The 16,577-nt window shown below is 52.4% G+C and overlaps 1 protein-coding gene across 1 annotated transcript in view; it reads right to left on the bottom strand.

The window, feature by feature from the left end:
• XYLT1 (xylosyltransferase 1) overlaps nt 1–16,577 on the bottom strand; it is a 290,901-nt gene that overhangs the window by 7,794 nt on the left and 266,530 nt on the right. Inside the window, exons 8-11 of the mRNA XM_027611201.2 lie at nt 14,454–14,630; nt 9,761–10,023; nt 5,530–5,725; nt 16–349 (exon numbers count right to left, since the gene is read on the bottom strand). Of these exons, the coding sequence (XP_027467002.2) occupies nt 16–349; nt 5,530–5,725; nt 9,761–10,023; nt 14,454–14,630 (970 nt within the window). The remainder of the gene's footprint in view (nt 1–15; nt 350–5,529; nt 5,726–9,760; nt 10,024–14,453; nt 14,631–16,577) is intronic.

Genomic DNA, 16,577 nt, shown 5'->3' with positions numbered 1-16,577 from the left:
GATGAGAGTACTCACCTGGTTTGATGGGCTGCCTGTTTGAGAAGGTCAGAGGTGCAACAAGGAATTTGGTCTCTGCAACTGGCACCCAGTGGTGAAGAATTTTCACTGTCCAGATCCCGGGCCTCAGGGGCAAGTTCAAAGGGGGCTTGTAGTGGGTGAACTCGGCAGTGGATTCAATCAGGATGTCGTAGGTGGCTGCGATGATGTTGACGGGATCCACCCAGATGACAGTCACGGTGACGTTGGGGCCTTTCCCCCATTTCTGCATGCCTACTGGCTCGTCCATGGGCCCCAGGAGACCCCCAAAGTTACGGAAGAGCCGCTCCTTGGCATCCCACTCAGTGCCGACCTGAAACGAGAGCGAGTCCTCAAATCACTGAGCCTGAACTAGGGCACAGGGTCCCAGAGAGGCCTGAGATCCTGCTCATAGGAACGCATATACCCATTTTACAGTTGAGGAAACTGAGGATCCCAGTAGGTCACCTGCACAAGACTGCACAAGTAGTAGTAAGCAGAAGATTTGGGATTTGGACCCGGTCTGGGGGATTACAAGGCCTGTGGTCCGTTCATTAAATCCTCGGGCCTCCTGTGCCTGACACAGGGTTCATGCTTTGGAAAGAAAACACACCACGTGCACTGAATGAATGAATGTCCGCTGGCAGGCCATCCCCAGGAAACTTACATCTCCCCCTCCCACCCCCCACAGCAGGTACAGCTGGTTTCCACTTCGGTGCTCAGCCTTCTAGATCAAGCACCTCCATTTCATGTGACGTTCTGAACAAGGAGGGTCCCTCAGCCCCTCCTATCAGGGCAGGAGTCCACATGGCTTTTCTAGGAAGCCCCAGCTGTGGCCTCCCTATAGCGCTCAGAGCTGGTACCTCGGGGGTGGGGGGGTGACTGTATGATCCATCCTTCCTGCCAGCCAGCTGGGGGGTGTGTGTCTCTGGCTGGGAGTCTGTTCTCGGCTTCCCTCCTGCTCCTGTTGCCTGCAGCGTACGGTCCAGCCAGGAGCCAGGAAGACCTTGTGAATCGTCCTCTCGCTGCTCAAATGCTCCCGTGGCTACTGTCACTGTGCTTTCCAGGTGCCTAGCACTGGGCCTGGCACACAGCAGGTGCTCAGTATCTGTGGAATCAGCGGGTGAATGACACTCCGGCTCGCCCAGGAGGCTTCGTCCAGAGTTTCTGAAGACCCAGCACGTGGGCACGCTGGTAGTGGATGACAAGCACACGCGAAGGCTCGCCCGTTCCCGTGGTCTTTACGACCAGCTTCTCCGATGAGCGTGCACAGGTCGGGGTGAGGGATGCTGGCTGTGCGGTGCCAGTGGGAGCCGGATGACTTTCTCGTTCTTGCCACGAGGCCCTGTGTCCGTTCTTGCTCCGAGACACAGAGCTCCGTGGCTCGTATTTACCCAGCGCTGAGCGCTTCGATGCACTGGCCTGCGTGACTCTCTCAGCTCCACAGAGGAGAGACCCCGTCATTATCCTCCCGTCACAGACGAAAACGCCGAGGCTCAGAGCACTTAGGTCCCTTGCTGGGGCCGGTGAGAGGCAGAGCCGGCTGTGTTCTTACCGAGTCTTCTGTGTCAGCCTCGCGTTCACTCCCTCACACGTTCATCCAACACCGACGTGCCGGATGCCTGATGCCCACCGGGGATGCACCCCCGCCCCCCCTTGCTGCGTGCTCCCAGGCTCCGTCTTTAGACAACAGCCTCCAGACTGGGACCAAGGAGCTGTCCCAGCGGAGCCGAGGCACCGACTGCGGTAACGTTCCTGCAGGGGTGGCTTGGCCCTCCCAGATGGGCGGTGTCTGGGCATTTCTACCACCCCTGGCCCAGCTCCTCCCGAGGCCCCTGGTGCCAGCACAGTGGCTGCATCAGGGCAGGAAGGAAACCTGTAGCAGTTAGTGAAGAAATGCACGAGGGAGTGAGCAAGATTCCAGCTAGCCTCCGAGTCTTGAGATGTCTCTGAAGAAACCCAATCCTGTCCCTTCCCTACGTGCAACCCTCTTCAGCACCTCAGGATTCTCAAGCCCGGGCTCTCACCCCATCCTGTGAGGTCTGGTCCCTTTCTGTCCTGCTTCATCTCAACCCCTCGCCCTCCCCTCCACTCACCCCTGCTCTGGGCCACCTGGATTACTCTCGGCGTGTCCACGGGGAGGGCGCGCTCTCGTCTCTGACCTTCCGTTCGTTCCTGGCCTTCTGGCTTGAATAGTCTGCCTTCGTTTCCCCTCCCTCTTGACCAGCTTCTACTCCTCAGGTGGACCTCAGCCGAGGTGTCTCCTCTACTTGGAAGCCTTCCCCGTTAAAGGCACCACCCATCTCGGGGTTTTTTGGCACGGTATTACAACTTCTAATTTATGCGTCTCTTTCCTTAGCTCAGGAGGGTCAGCTCCACGAGGAGAGGGACTATATCTGGCTTGCTCACCAGTGTATCTCTAGAGCCTAAAGCAGTGCTGACCACGTGGTAGGTGCTCAGTCTCTCTCTTTCCTTCCTTCCTTCCATCCATGCATCCAACCTCTAGCCACGTCATGAACGATTAGGGGCTGAGCACACGGACATCCCTATGTGCCAGGCCCTCCACACACTGGCTTTCCCACAGATACTAACAAGTGGATGAATGGTCACAGAAGGAATGGGGTCGTTCTTAAAGAAGGGCTTTGTGACCAGTTAGGGGAGGCCACTCCAAAACAGTAGCCTTGGATTCCCCAAAGAAATGGGGGTGAGCAATCCTCTGAAGTCTGAGCTCCAAAACCAGGACAGCCCAGGTGGAAGATCTGTGGAGCAGCTATCAACAGAGAAGCTGGCTCTCATTTCCAGTCCTAGGAGAGTGAGCGGAAGGCTAACTGCCACCCCCTGGTGCGAGTGGGGCTGGGGCTGCCCGAGATGGGGACCCTCCGGGGCTTCGAGATCTTCTCACGGACTCACTGTGCAAGTCCACGGCCACTTACTACACAGTGCTCACTACTCAAAGTGAAGTCCTTGTTCAAGTTCACCATGTCACTCCCCAACTTCAAACCCACTAAAAGTCTCTCACTTGCATTTAAAATACAATCTGAGTTTTTTTCCTGGGCCTTCAAGCCCCCTCACGATCTGCCCCATCCACTCTGAGACCTCCCTTCTGCTGCCCTCCCTCTCACTCACTGTGCTCTGGCCACACTGGCCTTGCTGCTCCTTGAGTGTGCCCAGCTCCTTCCTGGAGCCTCAGGGCCTTTGCACATGCTCTTCTGCTTGAACTGCTCCAGACCTCCCCGTCACTGGCTCTTTTGCAGCTTTCAGCTCTACTACAGTTACCTCCTTAGAAGAGCTTCCCAAATGAATCATCCCATTGAAAGTAGTCCCCATCGGCCTCTTCAGCCCTTGGCAATGACATGAATGAAGTTTTATGTTCTTTATAATACTTGCCATTAGCTGAAATGTTTTCGTTCATTTGCTCACTCATAGGCTGACTGCCCCACCTGACTAAATTCCATGGCAACAAGAACCTGGACTGTCTAGTTCACCATGGCCTCTCCTGCACTAGGGCATCGTAGCCACTTGGTGACTATCTGCTGAAGGAACGAGCATCTTTTCTGCAGGCCACTAGCATGGAGCTCCCATGGGAGGGAGAAGTCCATCTGACTGCTCAGCAACACTGGCTGTCTGCTGAGAGCCAGGCCCTGAGCGGGGAGCCCTGGGGCTGTGCCACCACGAGGGGCATCCCCTGCGGTTCTTCCTTTCCCTCCTGTCCGGCGTTTGCCTTAAAAACTATTAGGACTTCAGAAAAAAATACAGACTACAAACTTCATGGCTCCCTGCATCACACGCTGTTACTCTGCCAGAGATCTGGGTGGTTCTCACATCAAAATTACCAGCCCTACAGTAGGAACCCTCACAAATCACTAGGCACAGAGTGGCCACCCTCATCTGTCACTGCCAGAAGTGCCCCGTGACCCAACGGCTGGCTCATCCACAGGGACAGCCCAGCCGCCAGGCATCCATCTCGTTAATGGGACATTAATGTCTTCAATTGGCCACCTGGGCCCCCAGTGCAGAATCCAACTGGGGCAGTGTTTTAACTGCCCCCTGACGCTAGTAATTTATGGAGGCGGCTCCCATGGCAGCTTGGATCCAGCCAATCCATTTGGATCCTTAATTGAAAATGGTGGCCTCGCAAGAAACCCCAGTCGTAGGGCATAGCTGGGCCAGGTGGGGCCATGGGCAGCTGGGAAGGGACTGGCATGGACCGTATAAGCAGGTGGGATACTCCCCCCCCACACCCCCCAACTCGCAGCCCTTTAAGAATACTTCAAGAATACTCCATATTCTAAAACCTGACTCTTCATCCCTAACCCAGCGGCCACACTCATGGGGAATGCTGAACTCCGGGGATTAATCACCTCCTTTATCTACTTGCAGAGATGGGGAAGGCAGAAATCGGGTGCTGGAGGTTGGTGTGGACCAGCCCTCACTAAGCTGGATCGTGTTTCCCTTCCTGCAGTGTGCCCCCTGCCCCCAAGTGTGTGCACTCCATTCAGAAATCATATTCGGCATCTCCAGATGCCACGTGCAGGGAATGCAGCAATGAGCAAGAGGGACATGGTCCCAGCTTTCTTGGGGACAGTCGACAAGTGATTAGAGAAATCAACAAGATGATTTTGAATGGTAAATGCTATAAAAACAATAAAATAGGTACGTGTCAAGTGGAGAATGGAGCTCTTGTGCACATGGGTGGGCAGGGAGGGCTTCTCAGAGGGTACACCATTTAGATTTAGATCAGAATGGCCAAAAAAAAAAAAAAAAAGGTCGCCCTGTGGAAATGTGAGGGAAAGTATTTTAGGCAGCAGGGTCGGCACCTGCCAAAAGGCCAGACCAGGTATGCAGGTAGGGCTAATGTGACAAGGGTGGTGCTGGGCAAAAAAATAACTAAAATTGCATCCCACGGATCCATGCACCCATCCGTCTGTCTATCCACTGGCCCACCTGCCCGACCATCCATCCATCCATCCACTCATTCATCCAATGACTGATCTGAATAAACCCCGTCACTAGGAACTGGGGAGACAGAAACACCACGAAGCATGAGATTTGTGGCCACAGAGACCCGGGCTTAATTTGAGCTCTTCCACTTCCTAGCTGTGATCCAGAAAAATCCCTGGCCCTCCACAGGCCTCAGCTCTCCAATCTGTAAAAGGGGACTAAGGCCATTACTTCACTAGGAAACTGGTCCGTCACAGTCTATGACCAGTAGAGGTCAGGAATCACTGGCTGGGATGAAAATTGAAGAGGAATACAGAGTCTACTGTAAAAAACAGACCACGGCTCCAGGTCGGTTCGGCCCGCTGCTCCTGGCCACCCTCCGTCTCTCTCCCCCGAGCCCTGTTTAAGAAGCCAGTTCCCATGTTCGGGGCTGGAGGAGCCTCTCTAGGCACAGGTGTGCTATCTTTGGGGCTCCCCAAGTCCCCTTCCCCCCATCTCCGTCGCCAAACATCAGACTGGCCAACAGAACCCAGCAAAGCAGCTGGAAAAGACCATGAAAGCATGGCCTCCCACCTCGGAAAACTGGAGCCTCCCGAAGTCACTGGGTGGGCTTGCGATCTTGAAGACCTTCTTTGGCATCACCCACGTCTCCAGGGTCTCCAGTTTGCTCACGGCCAGATTGGTGGCGTGATGCTTGATCAGAAAGCCCTGGAAGCGGTCCGCAAGGAAGTAGAGGTGGACAGATGCCGGGTGGCCCATCGGGTAGTACCTGGAACACACACACAGTCTCATGTGAGTTCAGGGGGCGGGGCCCGAGGCGCTCAGGGCACAACACAGCGCGCCGCCCCGTCCCCACAACAGGCCCCGTTTTATCCAGCGCTGACCACAGGCCCTTTGCACCATCCCCGAAAGCTGCTCCCTGTGCATCTCAGATCCCAGTCACCCCCCCAATGACTTCCTGGCTGATTATCAATGTAAAACCTGCTGACTGTACAAAAGCACAATAAGGAAAATAAAAATTATTACTTCTGATGCTGCTTCCCATAGAGGATGTCAAATCACAGATATTTATTGATCCTCCTGTGCCAGGTACTAGGAAGGGCCAACGGTGGGCCAACGATGCCATAGTGATGGATTTCCTCTCAGCCTGATTTTCTATGCATATATTTGCATAAATCTTACATGCCTGGGATAACATACATCCTAGTTATATCCTGCTTTTTGCTTCATAGTATTTCCTGAGCATTATCACATGCCTTTGAAATGTCTCTGAAAACATGATTTTTGTGTGTGGGCACACACACTACTCCACAGTGTGCAGTGCCATATTTCACAGAGCAAGGCGAGTCATGCGGGTTCCGAGCCATGGCCTCCAGAAGCCTTGCCCGTTTCTAATCGCCTTTCTGGCTCTTTTGTGGCCACCGAGAGAGCATGTGTGAGTTAGCCCGCTGGAGGACAAGCCACCCCAGTTGTCCCAGCTGAAGCCGTCCTAGATGCGGTGACGATTCTCAGCCAAGAATGCAGAGGACCCCCGCCCCCGACCTGCAGCTGGCTGCAGATGCAGTGGAGACCACATGCTGCTCAGCTGACCCACCAACTTGGGCGCCGTGTCGACGCTTATCGAAAACTCTGATTCACGGCTCGTTACACAGCATCGTTGCGGTAAGATACCCTTGTCGCTGTTTGTTCTGTAAGGTGGGTGGTGTCAGTGCAGGTGGACGAAAAGCAGGAGAGCTTGTCATGGGAGTCAAAACAAGAAAGCAGTTCCGGAAGGGAGCGGTCAGCTGTATTGGGTGATGCTAAGGGGTCAAGTAAATGCCACAGATGCATCCACTTGGCCCAAAGGTGTCTTTCTTACTTAAATAATGTGGGCACTGAAAAAATCAGATTCACAGAAAAATCTGGATTTCTAATTTCTCTTGAAAAATCAGGAGACGTGTTGGCAACCTCAAGTCTATTAATTCCCTCAGGGCAAGAATGTGCTGGGGCTCAGAACGAGGGCCCATGGGGGCTCCAGATTGGTGAGGTCAGCCCACCCTACAGGGGTGAGCAACACCACCTGCCACCCGCCTGTTCCCGGACAGCATTTGAGTTTGAGTACCTGTATTAAAATACTGACAGCCTTATCTCTGGGTGGTGGCTCAAAAGCCAACTTGGTTTGTTTTTTTTTTTTTGGTTCTCTCAGTCTGCCATTTCAAAAATTTCTGCACTGAACATGTGTTATTTTATAATGAGAAAAAAATCAATAGACATTATTTCTACGAAAGGTTATACTATAGACTGGAAAGACAATTTGCATGAAATGCCCAGAGGAAATGAGGCTCCTGAAATAAAGTTTTCACTTGCTATTTCCCCAGACACCCCAGGGGCAGGAATTCACTCTCTTTTGCCTTTTGGGATAAGGGTCCTTTATCCTGATTTATTCGCAGAAGCATATCCATAAATGTATCCAACCTTGCCCACAGCAAGGCACAATGGTTCTATTATAATAAAAAATGAGGTGGAAGCCAAAGGATTCTAGGCCCCAGGCAAGTTGATGGCTTGTTTAATCCCAAAACAAATACCAGGAGAAAATCTTAACAATCCTAAATGAATTGGGGGTGTCTTTTGCAATTTCCTCTATATGGTCATTTGCCTTATAAATTCCGTGAAGTCTGGTACTACAACTATTCTTGAACAACATTCACCTCCAAAGTGTCGGGCACTGCGTTACCTACAGCAACGTGCACAGTGGCTCTGTGGGCAAAGATTCTGTCCCAGACTAGCAGGAAGGGAAAGACACTCGTGGATGACCTTGACCCCTGGCACCGCAGCTACCCACCATGAGAGTGCTGGAGGGAAGTCTGAGCTACTTCCAGCTTGCGAGGGGGAGCCCCTGAGAAGCTTCGCAGAGGATGTGGTACTGGAGCTGACCTTCAAAGACTGGGGAAGGGAACGTGCCGAGCAAAGGGAACCACGGACAGTCAAGGAGCAGTTCATACCACCAGTTAGGGAGCGTGCAGCTCCCACACCCAGCTCACTGTTGACTGCTTGTGGCAGCTTCATGGTAACAGCAAGCAACTGAGACATCCACAGTGACGTGAGCACTTAGCATGTAAAACACTGTTAAAACAGGGCTAATAATAACAGTAATACATAACTCATAAGGCAGTGTTTGAAGATGGTCTCTGTTAAAACTCCCACCAGCTTATGCTACGAGGCTTATCATTAGTGCACCCATCTTACAGATGAGGGAACTGAGGCACAGAGAAGTTAATGGCTTGTCCAAGGTCAACAGGTAGTAAGTACAGTCCTGGGTTCCTAACCCACGCTGGTCTCCTTTCAAACCAGACTAGAACTTGCCGAGAGAGGAGAGAGAAGTCTGAGGCCAGGAGAAGCGAATGAATGGAGGCCGGCTTGCTGCAGCCCTGTAGCCTAGCTGGCTATGTGTTAGACACCAGGAGGACACTTTGCCACGTTTTCAGGCTCTTAGGGAACAAAATGGTTCCTCTTCCCTTCTCCTTCTTCCGCTCTCCAGAGGAGGGAAGAGCGGGGCAAGGAGGGACACCAGGGGAGGCCTCAGTGTAGACAGTTTGTGGTTCAAAGAAAAGGGAGGTGGGATGAAGAGGAGAACGGAAAACCAGAAAGAGAAGGAGAGTGATTAGAGGCACTTCCTGGGAATCCATCCCAAGACAATCATCAGAAAAGGGACGGGGAAAAAAAAAAAAGGCTTTTGCACAAAGACAGTCATCAGAACGTTATTTACAGTGGTCCATTACTGACAATGCAACAGGAAAGGACTGGATTAGGCAAACTCGGGAATTTCTACTCAGTGGAATCCTTGAGGGCATTAAAGAAGATCATTATCATCAGGGAAGCTGCAGAACAGCATGGGGAAAAGGGGCTAATATTATAATGCCAAATGAAAAAATAGGATTCCAAATTCTTATTGCAGTTATGTAAATATCTGCAATGCATATTGCTGGTAAGGAAGAAAAGGCACACAAAATGACAACGCCGGTTGGCTTAGGGAAGGCGGGTGCGGGGGGAGGTTTGTGGTGAATTGCTCTCCTACTTTCCCCTCTTCTTTCCATATATTCTAGAACACTCTTTCTTGGAAGTGTCAACTGGTACCTGCTACTGGGGGGCTGAGATGATTCTAAGGGATCCCTGAACGTCTTAAATAATAGGTCTGCATTTTAACGATGTTTTCGGTGATATTTTTAGGTGTGCCAACCATAGTATGGTTGTGTTTTAAAAAAGAGCCTTTATTTTTCAGAGATACCTATTAAAATACTCATGGCTCAGATGAGAGTCTGGGCTTTGCTTCAAACTGATCTGGGAGGAGGGGTAAGTGGGCAAAAGCCAAGAGGAAATTGCCTTGGCCCGGAGCTAGAAATCGCTAGAACTGGGTGATGGGGGGTATGGCGTTGTACTCTACTATTTCGTATATACTTGACATCTTCTGTAAGAAGAATTAAACAAACAAAAGTACGTATTTTCATGGTTCCCTTCCGTCTAAGGCAAACACGCCTATTTAATGTGGAGACATAAAGCTTCCTTCTGAGATACACAGACTTCGCATGAAGAGCGGGTGCCCTGCCAGGACATAATTAGGTAAAGAGAAAACGTGGTGCTCTGTAAAAATAGTTGTGGGACCGTGGCTTAGAGCAGACGAGCTCGGGCCATGGGGATGGTTCGGCTGCTTTTTAGGTCAGGGGAGACGGGGAGAAGCACGCGGTCACCACGTGGTACCCTCCTTCCAGTGCTGTGCATCCCTCCCCGCCCTCCCCCTGCCCGCCCGCCCGCCCGCCCCCGGGCTCACCGGCAGCTGTTCTCCCCCTCCACGTGCAGCGACGACTCCGCCCGACGGAGGCCCTGGCGGGCGAAGGAGTGATACAAGGTGAGCGCCACGTCGCTCAGGCTTTGGGTGCCGTCCGGCTCGTCATACACGTTCTCCCAGTAGGAGCGGAGGCCCGGGGTGCCCGCAGGGTAGTTCCCGTACAGGTAGTAGTCCAGCTGCCCGATGATTTCCTGATTCACCACGGCTTCGAATTTTCGGGCAAAGAAGGTGGGCCTGGCAGTCTGCTGTGCTCCGGGGCGGGGGGGGGGGGGGGGCGGTTGGGTTGGAGAGAATAAAAAGAGCAACGTCAGCAAGCGGGGTGGGGGTTTTAGGAGCAGGGCTCTGCAGCCAGCCTGTCTGGATCCCGATCCCAGCTCTGACACTTACTAGTCTCTATCCTCAGTTTCCTCATCTGTAACATGGAGATAAGGAGAAGTGTGTCAGGAATGAATGAGTTAATGTTTGCAGAACATTTAAAGCAATGATGGGCACACAGTCAGCATCATTTAAACGTCCGTTACATAAATGACATCCTGGATGTTTACAGCGGAGATGGATCTCAGAAATCATTTAAGCTGGAGGTCTGGGGCAAAAACAGCCTGCAGATATATTTTAGTTGTCCAGCAGAGTGTTTTAAAATTGAATTAGCTGGCAAACAGTTAAAAGGTACCAGAGTTCACAGAAACAACTTTTGGCTTCCCTTTAAGCAGAAATAGACCTGGCAACCCCAGGCCCATGTTCCCAGAAGGGAACGACCAGCTAACGCTGAAGGGCAGCTCTCCCTGTAGATGTGCACGGACGCTTCCGCTCACCTCAGTCCCCACCACTCCCTGTTGCCTCCTGGGCCTTGCCGGTGATTTACAGACTCACAAGGAACAGCCCAGAGGTACTGGTCAGAGTCTCTGTGAGGGGACCTTAGGAATCTACATTCTTAACAAGTTTTTGAGGGGATTCGTTTGGTGAGGTTTGAAGAGAATGTGACACCGGAACCGGGGCTGCACACCACTGCCAACTGAATAGCTTTAAAAAAGTCCAGATTCTGGGGGCGCCTGGGTGGCTCAGTCCGTTAAGTGTCCGACTCTTGATTTCCGCTCAGGTCATGATCTCAGGGTTGTGAGATCGAGCCCTCTGTTGGGCTCTGCACTGCACATGGAGCCTGCTTAAGAGTCTCTCTCTCTCCTTCTCCCTCTGGCCCTCCCCCACTTGCCTCTCTTAAAAAAAAAAAAAAAAAAAAAAACTCAGTTTCTGGAGTCCTTCCCCAGACCTACAGTGTCAACATCTCTGGGGATGAGGTTTAGGAATCTGTAACCAAAAAAGTTTCCCAGGTGATCATGAAGACCACTTACGTAAACCAAGTTTTCAAGGAAACAGAGGCCCACTGAGGGAAAGGGACTTATCTAAAGTTACACAGCAAGATAATGGCAAAGCCAGGATTAAGATCCCGGGTTGAGGATAAAGAAATAAAACACAGGCCGCCCTGTTATCTACCTGCTCTTACCCTCATGCCTGGGTGGGGACTCACAAAGGGCCACGTAATAATTATTTCCAGCTTTGCAGCTACTCAGCTCTGCTGGTGTCCAGTGAAGCAGCCACATAGTAAACGCAGCCGTGGCCAATGAATGGGTGTGGCTGTTTTCCAAAAACCTTTACTTACAAAAGCAGGATTTGGCCCAGGGGCTGTAGTTTGCTGACCCCGGTCTAGGGCTATGGGAACAATGAAAGCACAGCCCCTCCCTTGAGAAGCTTAGGGTCTAGTGCTATTACGGACCTTAAACTGGGTCTGGTACTGTTTTCAGTGCAGTGGATTAATAACAGTACTAATGACAATAAAAACCACTGAGCACACACTCTCTGCAGAGCACTGCGTTCATGTCACCACCTCGAATTCTTCCATCAACTCTGCAAAGCAGCCATGATGACCCCCATTTTACGTATAAGGAAGCTGAGCTCAGAAAGGGGAAGTGATGTATACAGACTCACACATCCGCTGGATTCGAACCCAGATCTGAGGACTCAAGCCCCATCTCTTTCTACTGCATCATCCTAGGATTGAGCTGCTAACTGAGCAAACAAACACCCTTGGTATTATTCTGAACATCCCCTTGCTTCCCTGCTTTAGGAACTCTGTGGTGGTCTGTGGATAATGTTTAATAATATTCTGGCCCTCTGTGTGGTGGAGGGTCAGTTCAGTTCCCTTACAGTAGCACTGAAAAGAGACCACTTGGGTTCAAATCCTTACTCTGCTACTTTCCAGCTATATAGGTCTTTGGGGGAAATCACCCAGGGCCTCAGCTTCTTCATCCTTGAAATGGGTATAATCCTAGCGGTACTTGGCATAGAGTCTGGCACATAGGGTCATCTGCTATTATGATCTATTGTCACTACCCCCTAAAGCCTGTGACAAGAAGCTTCTAGATCTTCATGTTCTGGGGACAAGAGAAGTGGACTCAGGGGCCGGGCAGCCTCCGGTCTCTGCTTGTGATTCTCCATTCCCAGCTGGATCTTCTAAAAGGGCACGTTTCTAGATTTACCACTCTTCTTCGAACAAGAACTCTGAGTTCCTTACAGGCAGCAGTTTCTTGAGTCTAGATGTTGGGGGATATTCTGGATCTTTGTTTACTGTGAAAGAAACAGCTGTGAGCAAGTGCGAGGTCTCCGTGTTGGCCTGTCTTTACCAGAGACCACGATGTCCCGGGAGGCTGGGGGCTGGAACGCTGAAGCCTGCTCCACCCAAGAGCAGCAGGGCTGCTTGCTCTCAACGATGACGGTCCTTTGCCTCGAGGGCAACAATTGATCCTCTACAAAAGTGGGAATCTTTTTTTTTTTCCCTTTTGAATAGGTCAAATACTAACCCCCCCCCCCCCCCCCCCCGCCATCCTCTTTCTGCTCAGTGGATCCTTTCTGCGTGGACAAAGGCGTTAAATGTCACCCAAGTTCATACCTAAATTAACATGGGTTTGAGGAGGTCCCTAGGTAGCTCTTAATCTGCCACCAAAAACAGGGCTAAAGAAATACTTATTGCAGCAACAGCTGACCTGGGTGCGGGATGTCAGGTGGGCACCTGGAAGGAACCCGAATAACGAGATGACACCTGCTGTGTGCTCTGCACCCACGTAGGCACAAAACCAGGGTGGCCGCGGGGTCTAGTGGAAAAAGCCCAGGTCTGTAACTGGAAGCACCTGGGAGGGACCCCCAGGCCTACCACTCCACTGTGTGTGTGTGTCCACGGACAAGAAAGTTTGCCCCTCTGTGCCTCAGTTTCCCCACCTGCACAACGGGGATGATGCCTACCCCAGGGAAGCCAACATCCACAGAGGGCCTGGCACAGAGCTAGGGACAGAACGGATCCCTACCCCTGAGCTTCTCAAACATAAGGAGCCTCCCAGTCACCCGGAGAATCTTATTTATATGCGGATTCTGACCTGGCACGTGTGGGGCAGCGGCAGAGATTCTGTACTTCTTACAAGCTCCCTGGCAAGGCTGATGGGGATGGTCTGGGGACCATATGGCAAGGAGAGGAGCCAGGCTCAGAGACCGGAAGCTCCACTTGCGCCCTCCCCTGGGCGGTTTTGTTACGTGCCCCAGTGAGTCGGCGGGGGCACCTTAGCCTGGGTTACCGACCTGCACTGTGGCTCCCGCCCGCCCTCTGGGCTCGTGCTTGGGGAAGAAGCATACTGTCTCCAGGTGGTGGCTCTCGTGACCTCAGAGCCATGTGCTTAGCCATTCTGGGGCATTCTGTCTGTGCTCTCGGGAGCAGGGGCGAGGGCACGGTGGAGGGGGAGAGGAGAAAGAGCCTCAGGGTGCTGGCCTAGAGGGAGCAGGAGGGGCACTCACACGGGATGGAAAGAGGCTGCCATCCTGAACAGGTCTGGGAGCCAAGGCATTCTCGGGGCTCACAGAAGCAGGTGGAGCACTGACCACCCCTTGCCCGCTGCTCTCCCCAGAACCGTAAATGGCCAGGCCGTGCAGAGATACTGTGACAGCACCAACGCGTCTACCCCCTCTTCCTCCTTTAGGTCCTCAGAGCACGGTGTTTTCCAAACCTGGCTGCCCATCAGAATTTTCCAGAGTCTAACAGGTTAAAATAAAAAGTCGCGGACCTCACCAGACACCAGCAGTTCTTAACTGGGGGTGAGTTTGCCCCCAGAGGACATCTGGCGATGTCTAAAGCCATTTCTGGTCATCACAACCGGAGCTTGCTCCTAGATGGAGTGGCCAAAACCCAGGGATGCTGCCGAACATGCAGTAAGGTGTGGGACAGTGCCCCCCGCAGCAGAGACCGACCCAGACGCCATGTTAAGAGGACTGAGGTGGAGAAACTCTGCCCTGGGCACACTCAACTTTGTACCCAGAAATACATTCTTAAGCCACATTTCGGGGGACTGACTGAAAGAGAAATGGACGTGGAAACATACATTGGCCTGTGTGACCTCAAGTTTTTTGACCTTTCTGTGCCTCAGTTTCTCCGTCTCTAAAATAGAATAACAATAACACTCTCTCTAGATACCCATCTAAGGTTCATGAGTCAATACAGGCAAAATGGTTAGAACTGCTCTGGCACGGGGGAAGTGGCCGATGAATGGTGGCCTCTGCTCATGCTGTCACCGTTGCTACCCCCAGCCGGGGCTGGTCGCCGCAGGACAAGACGCCACATGGGCCCGGCTGGCGAGCTCACCTGGAAGCGGTGGAAATCCTGTGGCTTGAAGTCATTGGGCGAGCAGCCGCACCAGTCCACGATGTGCTTGTACTGGCACTTGCAGCCCAGCTTCCGGTTCCAGTTGGTGATGCGCAGGTTGTTGTCCACCATGGTGTCACAGTGGGGGCTGTTCTCCAGGACCGTGTGGAAGAAGGACTGCAGGGGAGAGAGGGAAGGGACTGGCCTGAATCCTCCTCCAGCTTCCCTCCCCAGCACCACGTAACTGTGCAGGGACTCCCTAGGGAGGCTCCTCGGTCGTCTCTGCCAAGGGGGCGGGGGGGTCAGCCGCCAGTCTGGTGTGACTCAGGGCACACGGGATGTTTTGTCCAGAGGGGCTGAATTCCGCTTGGAAGGCTAACGCTCTGGGTGTTCCTCTAAATTGTCTTTCCCGACGATCTACAATCTGATTTCGAGGTGTTGCCTATCATTCAGGACACCTTCTGTCTGCCTGGCAGAGAGGAAAAGTCCCTCCAGTCATGGCCACACATGGGAACCAAAGGAAACATGGTGACAGTTATCCAGGAAACCTTGAGCCAAAAAGGCTCATGCTTTGCAAACGGCCAGGTCTGCAACCAAAGGGATTCTAGTCTGAGATATCTCGAGAACAAAGACTGATGCTCTGGAATTTCCCCCCTGGGTAAGGGAAGCCAGGTTCGGGGGTGTATCAGTCCCAGGGCTGGAAGGCGTCCCAGGTACCCCTCCTGCTTTAGCCACCGACAGGAGCTGGAGTGCAGCACAGGGAAGGGCGGGCCACGGCTGCTTGCTGTCCGTGGTGCTGAACCAGGCTCTGTTGGTCTCTGCTAATCCTAAGACTCTTGGCCTCTCTCTCCTAAGAATCTGAGAAAGAAGCAATGCTGAGAGTGGAGAGAGAGAGAGACCAGAGAGGAGAGAAATGGTTATAGCCTCTGAAAGACCGAGAGAGAGAAAGAGGGAGGGAGAGAGAGAGAGAGAGAGACAGACTTCTATTTGGACGCTGTTTTATAACAACCCCAGATACGAGGCAGTAACTTCTCCCCTGCCCTCTGCTCCCTAGGGGAAGCTGTTGGGGGATAGGAGTCTGCCTGTAATAAATTTATGGCTCAGCCTTTAGATTTATTCTAAAGTGGTTTTCTGGTGGTGGTATGGGAGAAGAAAGGGCAAGGCAGGGACGCTGGAGTGTAAAGTGCTTGTGTGTGCTGGGACAGGGTTGTGACAGACAAAGCCAGCATCAGGATGGGCATCTTGATTAAAACCACCAGAGCTGCACACAGTCTCTTCTCAATGGGTGGATGGGCAAAACAAGGTACCACCCACCACCCCCAGCTTTCCTTCCTGTGCTGCTCAATGACATATACCCGTGAACCTGGATTTTAAGCTTGAATTGTCTACAAGCCCACAGAGGCACATATTCTCCATCAAGCGGTGGGGAAAAGTTCCCAATTACCAATTGCCCTGTGTCCTTTCATAACGATACAGAAATTCCCCGCAAGATAATGGATGAGGAGGTTATCGGCACTGAGAGAAAAGGTGATTTTCAGTGAAATAGGATTAAAAACAGATTACTGAATGTGTGTGCAGAATAGTAAAACCGGGCCCAGTGATAACAAGCCCATCATCCCTCTGGAGTGACGTGAGGGGTCGGCCCTACCAGCCTGGCGCTGCCCCAGATGTTGGTGAGGGATGCGGGAACCATCAAATGAGGTATGTTGTCTCGTCTGGCCTAGAAACACAGCCTGAGCCTGGGGCACCGCCAGGAAGAAATGGTAGGAGACCACTCACGGGAGGTGTCATGGGCTCAAGAGAAGTGGAACCAGCTCTGGAGTTTTCTGAAGTCAGAAACTGGGATGGAAGTCAACTGGAGGTCGGTGCAGGTCTGAGAAGGCTGCTGGCCTGTCAGTGGCAACATCGCAGAACTGGGTCCCCACCCACCTCCAGATGGAGCGGGGGACAGTTCCAGAACGCTCTGCAACCTTACGCAACCAGGCTTCTGCAATGGAGTGCACGTTTCTGTCTCCTTCCAAATTCAGAGGTTGAAATCCCAGCCCCACAATGTGACGGTGTTAGGAAGTGAGGGCCTTTGGGAGGTGATTAGACTAGGAGGGTGGCAACCTCATGAATGGGGTT

The sequence above is a fragment of the Zalophus californianus genome, chromosome 10, assembly GCF_009762305.2.
Source record: "Zalophus californianus isolate mZalCal1 chromosome 10, mZalCal1.pri.v2, whole genome shotgun sequence".
NCBI classification, from domain to species: Eukaryota; Metazoa; Chordata; class Mammalia; order Carnivora; family Otariidae; genus Zalophus; species Zalophus californianus.
The sequence above is the reverse complement of the archived record's forward strand: the minus strand, read 5'-3'. Positions and strand labels throughout refer to the sequence as shown.